The following is a 12,236-nucleotide window of genomic DNA, read 5'->3' as shown; positions in this document are numbered from 1 at the left end:
CTCTCTCTCTCTCTCTCTCTCTCTCTCTCTCTCTCTCTCTATTTATCACAAATGAATCTCTGTCTCTCACACTTACTGTGTAACTTTCGATGTAACACTGAAATTCACTATTCACGCTATTATTAAACGGCTTTCGGCTGGCTGACTGCCTGGCAAAACCATAAAATATTCCAACAACGGAATGCATGCATGAAATACACACAATAATACAATACTGGAAAAGGTTAACCATACACCAAATTCAGGCCCCGCTATTTTGATGTTTTGCACGTAAACATGTGGAAATTTATGAATGCATAAATGCTCTCGCCTCAACGACTGATTGAAATGAGATAAACAACACAGATAAAATAAGTGTTTTAAGCGTTAATTGTGCTCGATGTGTGACGACATGTTGTGCGTGAGATTGGAATATTAATAACGATGTTACTGTATATTGAATTTATGGTTGATGCCAAACAAAAGCGCTGTCCCGTGTAAATCCTGATGAAGGTGAAAATGTTGCGAGTTTAACAAACAAACAGAACGATTTATTCGATTTGCGCATCATTTTGACACGAAGCTTTGGAATTTATTCAAGTGTGTGGCTTTAATTTTCATTTGAGATGGCTAATTTTCTAGATTTTATTTACACTTCAACACGCATCTGTCGGGATCGAAATTCCCATCAGAACCGCTTGCAAACGATCTTTTCCTCCCATACTCAACCATTTACTTTGTTTCACTATCTCTAGGCTATTTTTTCTTATTGCTTAATCAAAAGACCAACCGAATCACTTCCATTCGAACAATTTCCAAAGAATATTCTCACTTTTACTAATTGAAATAACGTTACACGCTTTGATTCATACCTTTTTTTCTTCTCTCCACAGAGTTTCTTCAACCGCAACATATTTGGCCTTATATTCAGCAAAATTTCATGCACCATCATTCGCAAGTTCATTATCAAGGATTTCATGTAAGCCCATATTGAATGCCCATTTTCAGTGTGCGATGCTGTTAGTTTGTGAATGATCGAACGATATACACAAGCACATATCCATTCGCGGCAGAACCTGCAAATGATTTTTTCTCTTGTTGTTTCTTTTTGTGTGTGTGTGTGTGTTTAATTCAGGTCACAAACAATAACCATCAGCAAAATAACCACAATAATTTACATCAAGAACAGCAACCGCAGCATAATCATCATCAGCATGTGCCGTCACCAATTAGTTGTAACAATGAAATCGACAATCTATCGAACAGTAACAATAATAATAGCAGTAGTCTTAACAATAATGCGAGCGGAACAAATGCCGATAGCACGGCCATCGTGTCTGACATTCAGGATGCTGAACAACAAAATAGATTAAGGTAGGCAAAAAAAACTGTATCACCAACGCCGCCGTCGCCGCAACCAATCAACGACGCGGAAAAAACAATTGCAAGAGAAATAAAAGTCGTTTAAATCAAGATAAAATGATTTGTGAATTGAATTCGAGACTTGATTTGATCGCTTTTCTTTCATACAAACTGTAATTGGATGCTAACCGCATTTCAAATCGATGCTAAAATTGAATTAAACTTCTAAATCACACACTTAATTAGCATCGAGTTTCATCTGCTCTGCTCGTTACATTATTAACACGTGGTTCATTCTATTTTTGTTTGTTCTATCAGGGAAAAGCAACAATTGCAACAGCAGCAACAATTGATTGCGAAACCGTTGGCGAGTCGACCAGCTCCACCATTTTTACATCATACACTAAGTCATCCCCATCTTCACTCATTATTGGCTCATTGCCGAAATCCTTACATCGGAGCTGGTGAGAACACACTACATACATTTGTTTCCTCTTCATTCGATTCCGCTTAGTAACGACAATTCGATTTATTTTCCCCTAACTAGGCGCTGGTCCTCAAGTGTTTCCATTACCTCCTGGTCAAGGTTTTCCATGGGCGCATTCGACACGCGGTAAACCGCGACGAGGAATGATGCGAAGAGCCGTTTTTTCCGGTAATTATCCTATCAATATGATTTTTGATTGTCAATTTTTTTTCTTCTGGCCCAAGTTCTGCATGTGATTATTCTAAATTGCGTTTGTTTTTTTTTTCACTCGAAAATTGATTGATTCAGATTCACAACGGAAAGGGCTGGAAAAGCGATTTCAAATGCAGAAGTATATCAGTAAGCCGGATCGCAAAAAACTCGCCGAAAGACTTGGCCTTAAGGATTCACAGGTAAATTAATATTGTTTTTTTTTTTCACTTCTTTCTCCTTTGAGTTTTGATTTCGATTTATATGGAAATGACATGTGATGGGAGAAATATTAAATCGATTCGAAACATGAACAGAAAAAAAGAACAAATAAAAAAAAAAGGAAACCGAAAAAAAAGATAGTGAGTTGATTCACATCGAAACCATAACAAATTCAGTCAGAATCACACAGACACACGCACACACACCGTGTGCAAAAATTGTTATGTAAAATTATGTGTACCATGAAAAATTGATGTGCGGTGATTGACATGCTTCGTTCGTTCGGTTGTTTGGCTGGTCAAACAGGATGCAAACGAACGAACACAACGGAATCCAAAAGGAAAAAACTCCGCCTTGCAGTAAACAATGCTCTTAACTTTCCGTATAATATTTTCATTGTTATAGATGTGTGTTTTTTTCTTTTTCTTCTTCTGCGCTCTCTCTCTTTCACGTGCTCTCCTGTTCTCCGTTCTTTTTGGCATACAAAAGGCCACATCCCAGCATCTTAAATGCGCAGACGCCTATATTCCGTATGAATATATCTCGAAACACTCTACCGTACACCAGTGGTAGCGATGCCAGTATGTGTGTTTGTTGCGAATGAATACCAACACAAATATCACATACAACCCTTATTATTTTAGATCCATCCCATTTTTTCAATTTTCGCTTTTTGTTCTGTGTTTGATACACTTCATCCATCATTGTCGGAATATACGTGGCCGAAACGACCGGCGATAGAGAGAAAAGTGCACACAAAGAGCGAACGAGAGTGAGAGACCGAGGGAAAAAAAGGAATTGTATGAAAATTCATTTCGTTATGAAAATCATATTTTTGTGCTGGAATGAAGCGAAAGAATAAAAACGAACGCACGGACATAAAGGGTTTTAATTCGTTGGCATTTGTCAAATTGAAAGAATTCGTAGATAAGCGTGAAATTGAATGAAAAATTACGCTCGACATTCGTCGTTCAAAAGCGATAACTCTCTTTTTCGCTCTGTTCACCTTTTCAACGTGTAACAATGGCGTCGGAATAAATAAGTTTGAGGTTGAATCGCTACTTTTCATTTCAAAAGAAATGTATTCTCTCCCAGCTCACGGAAAACGGAAAAAGAGATGAACAGAAATGGAAATTTTTGCGTCCATCTCTTTTGGAGAAAGAAACAAAGAACGAGAAGAAAAAAAACTTAACTCATTCGTTATAAATTCGATGCGATCGGTTGAGTTAATTAAAATTTGGTGTGCCTGTGAATGGAGACAGTTTTTCAATTTCCTTTTAACAAATTAGCCACCGCATTGCGTGCGATTGATTTTCCACATCGATCTGGCCTGGTATTAAAATAATGAAACCGGAAAATCCGGAAAACGTTTTTCGAGGCCCATTTGTTATTCATTTGGGCTTGTAAATACACCATTGAGTGAGTAGCCTTCAAGCGATTTACGATAATAAATCTGAAGTGTAATGCCGAAAATATTGTAAATGCCTTGGTCCGATCGCTCCTCTCTCTCTCTCTCTCTCTCTCTCTCTCTCTTTCGGCACACGACTTTTTGGGCCCGCAACCAGCAAAAAAAAACGAAACCAAAATAAATAGAAAATGAGGGAATGATTAAAATCAACCGACAAACCAACGACAGCCAAGAGCAATAAACAAACCAATCGAATAATCGCTTTAATTTTCGAACATGCATTCAAACAATTCCGCCAGTCAGATATGAAAAGGCGCTGCTGCTGCTCCGGCACACGCACACGCACATTACAAGAAAAGCAGCAGAAACGACGATGGGGTGGGGGATGAGAGTGAGTGCGCAATGGCCATAACAAACATGCGAAAGAGCCCATCGAGCGCAAATCCATATCGTTTACCCGATTTTCTTACATGAATGAATAATTTCAAATTGAAGTACTCACTTAAATAAATAATATTTGCTTACCGCAAGAAATCTAATCATAATCCCATTGCTTAAATTTATATCTGTATGCATAAAACATTATCCCTATTTATAACGGCATCCGCTCACACACTCTCACTCTCTCTCTCTCTCCATGCCTCCTTCTCTTGCTCTGTTTCGACACTCTGTCGCACACTCCGCAATCCACTTCACTCTCGACTCAATTACGTGCACCGATCTGGGTGCCGTTTGTACCGATTTTTGCTCGCTTTTTCTGGTTACTGCTGTCGCTGCTGCCTTGCCTTCTTCATTCATATTCCTTGTGGCCATTGAATTCGCATTTTTCTCTCTCTCTCTGCTCGTTTGCTTCATGATTTGCCAAAAATTTATTGATCTGAAAAATAGGAACGTTTAAGCAAAACACTGTGATACGACAACGACGATGACGACGTTGACGGCTGAACAACAAACGATGGCAATCGCTATGATGATGACAATGTAATGCTCTCTATTCACTTTAATATACGTATGTTTGTGTATTTATATTCTGTGTGTCGTGCGCGCTTAACTCACCAAATGGAGTGGCCTCAATGCGTTGGTTCTGCGTTTGGAAAAACCAAAAGGAAAAAAAAAAACAAAACAAAAAAAACTTCAAAAAGTTAAAACGTCAAATGCATTTGTGACATACTCTCTCTAAGCAGCGGCAGTACATCAGCCTGCGAGCACACGCATACCAATCGATGTTTTGAGGGTGAAAAACCGAAGACCGAAAGAGAAGAAGAGCAGAATCGCATACAATGGATTCATGTGTATGTGTGCTTTGGCTACGTATTTCGGTGTTGAAACCAGCACACAGCACAGCAAATGAGGCAGATTGCTCGTTCATCTAAAAGAAACAGTTCGCAAAACGTTCTATCCTTCATTTTTCATTGTTAATCGAAAGGTCACAATTGTCAATTGCAGTCTTTCCACATTAAGAATGATTGTGTTTACGTAGACGAGAATCGAGCGAGCGATTGAACGAAGAAGGTACGGGACATGCACACGGAATAAAAGTGGAGAAGAAAACTCACAGAAAAAGACAAGAAACGGAAAGAATATTCGAGTGACTCGCATCTTTGAATGATTTTTGGCGGTGGCGAGGGATAAAACGATTAGGAAATCGATTAAGACTAATTTTCTAAGCATTTTTTTGTGTGTGTGAGACGCATTCAATTCACCCCACGAAGCATTTAACGATAATTATTATTCAATCAAGTGATTTGATCGCCTCACAAACAAGCCAATTCATAATTCGCTCTCCTAATTGATTATTCGGCCAATAAATTCATAATCAAATCAGAGTAATACACACAAACGAGAAAAAAAAAGTTCAGCAAATTAATTATCATGAAGGGACTGTGTAATTTTCTCGAAGAGAATTGGCTCAAAGCAATGTTCATCTTGGGATTTACGTTGTAGTTAACATGGCAAAAATAGCGACCGCCACTGTCATCGCCATCATCATTGTCATCGTTTGATGTTTAACGGTGATACGAAAATTAAGATGCAAATGTTGGAACTGTTGCACAGCACACTCTACGCAATACGCAAACATGATCCATACAAAGGCTAATCTGCTTTTGCACCCTCGGCACAAATAAAATGTCATCATCATAACTATCTGTAATCAAAAATCAACGCGTCGGCATCATCAAATCCAATGGCCATATATAATTTGTACGTTGTGCGTTTGCATTGTTTGTGTGTTTTCCATTCCATTTGATTTCCATCCCCTTTCATTTACCACACCATACCACACATCCACTCGAATGTGTTTGTTTGCATGTGTATTTGCTTAAGCTAAACACATACTAAACGCTCCACATATAAATATCATTTGAATCAATTTAAGCGAATATGTAGTTTTTTTTTCAATAAAAATGAAACAAACACTTTTACTCTCACTCGTACGCACACCACACCGCATTGCCACAATAAAGTGAAGCTAAATGCACGCCAACTGGCTAAAGAAGAAACATATTGTTTTCTCAGTAACTTTTATTTAGATGTCTTTGTCTCGTTTATTGTTATTCACTTCAACAGTCATTAGCACAGACTGTTACAGCTAACGTCATTGCTCCCAATTTAATATGTTTGAAGAGTATCGAATTATACACCCCGATGCTCACACTCTTTCTCTCTCTCTCTCTGCTACTGTTGTTGCCGCCACCGCCACAGCACATTACAAACATTCATCCATCGTGTGATGCCTGTTTATTTCTACTTCAGCAACCAACATCTTCTGCACTCGTTCCATAATAAATAACAATATTCAGCGCTGTTGTTTTTTCTCTCTGTCTTCGACGCAAAAAGAAATATCCTAAATCTCGATTTCGGTCGGTTGTTCTTTTCAACGACCATTTCTCTAAATGACGTGAATACAAATTTTGATAACAATACGAAATGATGATGTACATTATCGATCGGTTGGCACAACGAAATTGCTTCGACGATGACCAGAATATTGAATTTCCTTAAATGGTTTTCGCCACAGATTATAAATATCGAGAAAAACAAACTGCGTCGGTACAAATGTTCGTTTGCCATTTCATTATTATTCAATACAAATTGGATACACTCAACCGAATCAAAGCGCATTTATCCATTTAGTCGGGCGCGCAAACAAATAGATAAACAGAACATAAGTGTCAGATTTCATGTAGGAAAAAATTATTTATTTTTTCTTGCTTGCAAAATTTGTTGTGCAAGAGGAAATCGTTTTGTGTCTCGCGTGCGCGTGAGCGTTCGGCAATCGATTTGATTCTATTTGAACAATTTTCGTAAACATTTTCCTTTATCATTATTGTGATTGTTATTGTTTTGCGCTTAAGAGCATCGAAAATGGTTGTTGAAACGGTAACGACGACGGCGGCGGCTGCTGCTGCTACGACGGCGATGACGGCGAACAAGACGGGGTGACGATCTTGTTTGGCCCATCAAAAACATATGCTGCACGAACGTCTGATAAATAGACAATTGCATACACAGAATGAAACGAAGTGTGCACACACACACTCTTTCGACGATTTTCGAAAGTGAGCATACTATACTTTGGAGAAAAGTATCTCGCGCGACATTTTCTCGACCAACACCAATATTCATTCTATGCAATAAACGAGCATAGATTTTCCGTCCCGGAACACGCGCGCGCACGCACAACAATAACAACGAAGAAAGAAGAAAAAAAAGTCGCTCACTCGCTCTCTGATGAGCGGAGAAAATCAATCGTCTGAGAGAGTGAATATGCAGACACAACTGTTGTTTGTTGTGTGTGTGATTATGTAACAAATTCAGCAGTCGAAATAAAATAAGATGTTTTCAACAGAACAGAAAACGATTCGAGAACATATGGTGGATTTGTGATAAATGAAAATGTCGAGCTTGTGACCAAATTACTAACGAACATTCATTGAAATAGGTTGTTGCAAATCGATCGTTAGCCATTCAGTGCGAAACTTTCAACACGAACGAACGATGAGCAATATATGTACCAAACAATTGTCATTTCAGTGTTTATGCGATGAAGACGTGCTAAAAATTACTATGCTCCAAATCAAAACACGAGATTAAAATAGAGAGAGTGAGATTGAGAAAGAAAGAGAAAGAGAGAACGAGAGGGAGAGAGAGAGAGAGAGAGAGAGAGAGAAACGGCAGTTAATTCAAGTACAATAGCCTATTTTATTCGTTTGCACCCGTCAAATCAACATCATCGTCCGTTTTTTGAGCATTGTTTTAGGCCGAGACGATGAAAACATCCAAAGCGATCTGTTGTTTGATTTTTTTTTTTTGCTTTTGGTTGTTGTCATTTGTTTTGCGGTTTTATTACACATTTTATGCAACAAACAAGGAATGCGTACAACTGCGACACACTCGCACACACACACATACTCAGAATCGTACAAAAGGTTCATTTCAGTGGAAAAGTTGTTTGAGAAGCGGTTTGGCTTAATAATTTAGATAGAGCAAGAGTGTTATAAAAGTTTTTTTCTTTTTCTGGCTCTATGTTGTTTGGTCCATTCGAGAATTCGGGTTTTTCCACTCTCTCTCTCTCTCTCTCTCTCTATCTCTCTCTGTGTAAATGTCTTTGTTGCTGCGTCGTCGATGTCATTGTTGTTATTAGTGTCTCGTGTGTGAGCGTGTGCACACTGGCGGCGCACGGAATAATAGTGGATGTCTGCAATTGACACATTTGGAAAAAGGCGGGAAATTTCATGATGTTCATGTAACTGTTTTTGAATTATATACATTCATTATACGCTCATATTATTTGCCTAACTTAATCGCATGCAATTTTCTTTTCGCCGATGTGCTAATATCACTCTCATCCGCCGCATTTCCTCCTTCTCTCACTCGCTCTCTGTGTGTCTCTGGTTTCGGGGTCGGCCAGCATATTTTAGCTGCTGCCGGTTTTTTCTGGTGAGGCGACGATCACAACACGACTTTGTCTATGGGTTCACACAGCAAATCACCCACAACACACAATTTAACACAAACAATTTGAATACACACAAACACACAATATGAATATTCGGTGAACCCTCTTGTTCGTTCCGGAGGCGAATTTCCCTTTCGGCTTTGATTGGATGATGCGTGCGTGCGTGTGATTGTGGGAGCAAACACAGCAGAGCTCGCTCGCTTGCCTATTTGTGTGTATCGCTTTTTGATTTCCATCAAATGCCCAAATAAATCGGCAATATTAATCCATATCTCTCTCTATCGTGCGTTTTATTGCGGATGTAATTGATTTGAGACTCAATGAATTTATTGTAGATGTTGGTGTTTATTGTATAATAATTTTAATAATGTATCCAATCCCATTGACATGAGGCTTTTGTTCTTCTTGTGCCATTCAGTTAAATGGAGACCGTGTCTGAAGTGTTCATGCGTCGTACACATTGTCGAATCAATATCAGTGCATGGAGCAGCGCGTTTATGGTTTTAATGTATACCATCAAAATATGTGAATTTTAATTAATTTCTCTCTCCCCCTATCTTGCTCTCGCTCATTCTCAGCATACTCTACATTACAACGGGTCCAAACTGTTACAATTATTACAGTTAGTACGTAATGCAATGTTGAGGTGATGCTCTTTTTGCAACAAAGTTAGTTTGATGACAATGTTTTGTCTCCGCCTTTCTCAAGTAATACCAATACATCGCGCATCATTTCGGAATAGTTTGTGTGCGGAGGGAAAAAAAAAGTTTTGTAAAACTTTCATGGCCATTTCAAGATAGTAAAAGTACCGCAACCAAAAACAATTATCCCTTTGGAAATGTTCAATCGAACAACAACAACAGTAAAAAACACGTTTAAAGAGATACAGCCAGCAGCAGCAGCAGCAGCAGCAGCAACAGAAGAGAAAAAAAACGTATCCGCAATGACGTAGTTGTCAAAATTACTTTTTATACATCTGCATTTTGAGTGATTAACTGAATTGTGGCAGCTCTTGAAAGGAAATGCATGCGTATCTAAAGTAGTTCCGGTGAATGTAATTCAATGTAACTCATTCATTGAATTACGTGTTGATTGATTCTTTTGCGTACATTCGCAATTTTACGGCTGGAATTTTCAATGGCAAGAAGTTTACAATGGGAATTGATGTTGTTGTTTTTTTCGTATGTCTTTGGTTTGATTCCATCACTTACTTCAGTTCTCGGTTGAATCATGAGACCACATCACATGCATCATACATTCACTGAATACAAATGCAATTGTAAAACCATGCATTTTCATTATTTTTAGTCATTAAAGTGAATGAAGAAAAAAAAAATTGTACACGTTAACTGAATTTGGAACAGAAAAAAAAAGAAATATCGAAATTTTTACGGAAATTTACGAAATGCAGACGGAAATTAGGCACGGGCCCAAAAATGTGATCGATTGATTAGTGTGTGTGTGTGTGTTGATGATTGGTGAACAAAGTGCCGGTTGATGTGGCGCACACTCGTCCTTTCAATCTCTCGTCATCTATTAATCACACATATTCGTATTGAATGTCAACCATTACTACACAATTGCTGAATGACTGCGCTTTTGTTGCGTCATTCAACCGAATGATCGATGAATTTTGACAAATTTTCTGTTATGGTTTAATTTTTATTGTGTCGCCACATTGTTTCTCGCTCTTTTTCTCTGCATATTATGCATCGCATCACCATTTTTGTGACGAAAAGTGATGAAAAAGGCACAAAGAAAATGCATTCAACGTTATAAGTAAAAAGGCGTGAAAATGTGGCAGCGGAATTGAATTCTATCTCGCACATATTGCATTCGAACGGAAATTATTCAATTGAATAACATATGGATGTAATCACATAGTTAAACTTCGATTTTTATACCAATTTCGCTCAATTGAAGTAGAATTAATATTTCAGTTATTTTCGGAAGAAAAAAAGAAACGTTATTAAATTCAACTTTTCATATTTTCATGTAAGATTCTCAAACGATTTTTCTTTTGATTTGCAGGTGAAAATTTGGTTTCAGAACCGACGGATGAAGGTACTTACTCATTTTCATTTTAAGGTATTTATGAATGAAGGAACTTACTCATCTCACTTATTTTTATTTTTATTTTTTTCATAAAGTGGAGAAATTCTAAAGAACGTGAGTTATTGGCAAGTGGTGGTAGTCGTGATCAAACCCTTCCAAATAAAAATAATCCCAATCCAGATTTATCGGATGCCCGCACCGATCGTCAGCCATCCATTTCACCGGCTTCGGCGTCACCAAACTCCAGTCTCATGGATCAATCACAGTCAGCACAAAATCTTGATCATTTCCCCAGCCCACCAAGTATGACGCCAACGAGTAAAGCAAACATGGAATTGCACAGTAAGAACAATGTCATTTTAGCGAATGGCTGCAATGGCAAAGAAGGAAAATCATTTAAAATTGAAAAAGGTGCAACGATGAATGAAAGTAACCATCCATTCGTCGATCAATTTATGCCAAATGCAAACCAATCCATTTTGTCGCACATGAGCTCATCGTCGAGCGAAGAGAATCGACGCGAATCGGCACCACAACAGCACCTGTTTAACAACTTTTACGACAAAGTTCGTGACATCAATAGTTCCGTATCGTTTAATAATCGATCTGAAAATGTTGGTAACATGTCGAACTACTATTATGACGAATTTGATTCAAACTCCGACGAAGAGATTAGCGTAACTTGAGTCGATTAAGTGGGATGACTTATTTTCCTTGGCTTTAATAGAAGCTATACATGAATATACGATATATTTTATCACTCTCATTGCTGTGTAACGCAAGAAAAATGATTTTTTTGTCTCAATCAAAAGACTCTTGAGAATTCTCACCAAAAAAGATTCTCAGTTCGAAACATCTTCGAACCGACTGAATGGAATTACTCAAGACACATTTCCATGTCTCATGATTTCATCAATCGAAACATATTGTTTCTAATAAATTTCTAATGAAATTCGCCTGACTTTTTTTTTGCTCAAAATTCATTTTTACTGAATAAATAAAATTCCTGTTTGGGGTGCGAAAATGCAAACTAATTTTCCAAGGAACCAAATTGGTCTTGCCGTCGGCTGATGATCAAAAACAAACTACGACAACTTTCACAGAAGACAATGAAAGAATTCAACGTATATAAATCCAGCTGGAAGTTGGAATTTCATAAATGTAAATAAAATTGCAAATAAAGAAAAGAAAAATTAATTTTGTTCTATAAGTGATTCGCTAAGTAAGAAGAACTGCTTCAACAAGTTCGTAAAGCATTTTGAAGCCAAAAAAGTATATAAATGTTCAGCACCGAAATGAAGAATCGAATCGGTTGCACATTTGGCTTCCATGTATTGACACACACATGAAATGAAAATTTATCGATTAATAAAAATTGACTAAATATTTAGTAAGAGGACCCGCTCAGTCTATGTATGTGAAGATAAACTTGATAAAAACAGACACAATTTTAAACTCAAAACCAAAAATAGAAACTATTTAATAAACTCCATTGTAAGATTGTCATTGTAATTTATTTAGTTGGTCAAAATAAAGTGAAAAATTTACGATAAAAATAACATGCAAAACATTGG

At 37.6% G+C, this 12,236-nt stretch overlaps 1 protein-coding gene across 2 annotated transcripts in view; it reads left to right on the top strand.

Moving 5' to 3' along the window:
- Positions 1–12,216, top strand: part of LOC129577776 (homeobox protein 5) — an 18,214-nt gene extending 5,998 nt beyond the window's left edge. Inside the window, exons 3-9 of one of the 2 annotated variants that reach the window (XM_055465346.1) lie at positions 873–958; positions 1,115–1,353; positions 1,660–1,805; positions 1,889–1,996; positions 2,117–2,220; positions 10,639–10,671; positions 10,758–12,216. In XM_055465346.1, the coding sequence (XP_055321321.1) occupies positions 873–958; positions 1,115–1,353; positions 1,660–1,805; positions 1,889–1,996; positions 2,117–2,220; positions 10,639–10,671; positions 10,758–11,348 (1,307 nt within the window). In that variant the 3' untranslated portion in view covers positions 11,349–12,216. The remainder of the gene's footprint in view (positions 1–872; positions 959–1,114; positions 1,354–1,659; positions 1,806–1,888; positions 1,997–2,116; positions 2,221–10,638; positions 10,672–10,757) is intronic. The other variant, XM_055465347.1, reaches the window with a different exon arrangement.
- The last annotated feature ends 20 nt before the right edge of the window (positions 12,217–12,236 follow it).

This window comes from Sitodiplosis mosellana, unplaced genomic scaffold (genome assembly GCF_009176505.1).
Source record: "Sitodiplosis mosellana isolate CC-2019 unplaced genomic scaffold, AAFC_SMos_1.0 Smas_scaffold_6226, whole genome shotgun sequence".
NCBI classification, from domain to species: domain Eukaryota; kingdom Metazoa; phylum Arthropoda; class Insecta; order Diptera; family Cecidomyiidae; genus Sitodiplosis; species Sitodiplosis mosellana.
The sequence above is the reverse complement of the archived record's forward strand: the minus strand, read 5'-3'. Positions and strand labels throughout refer to the sequence as shown.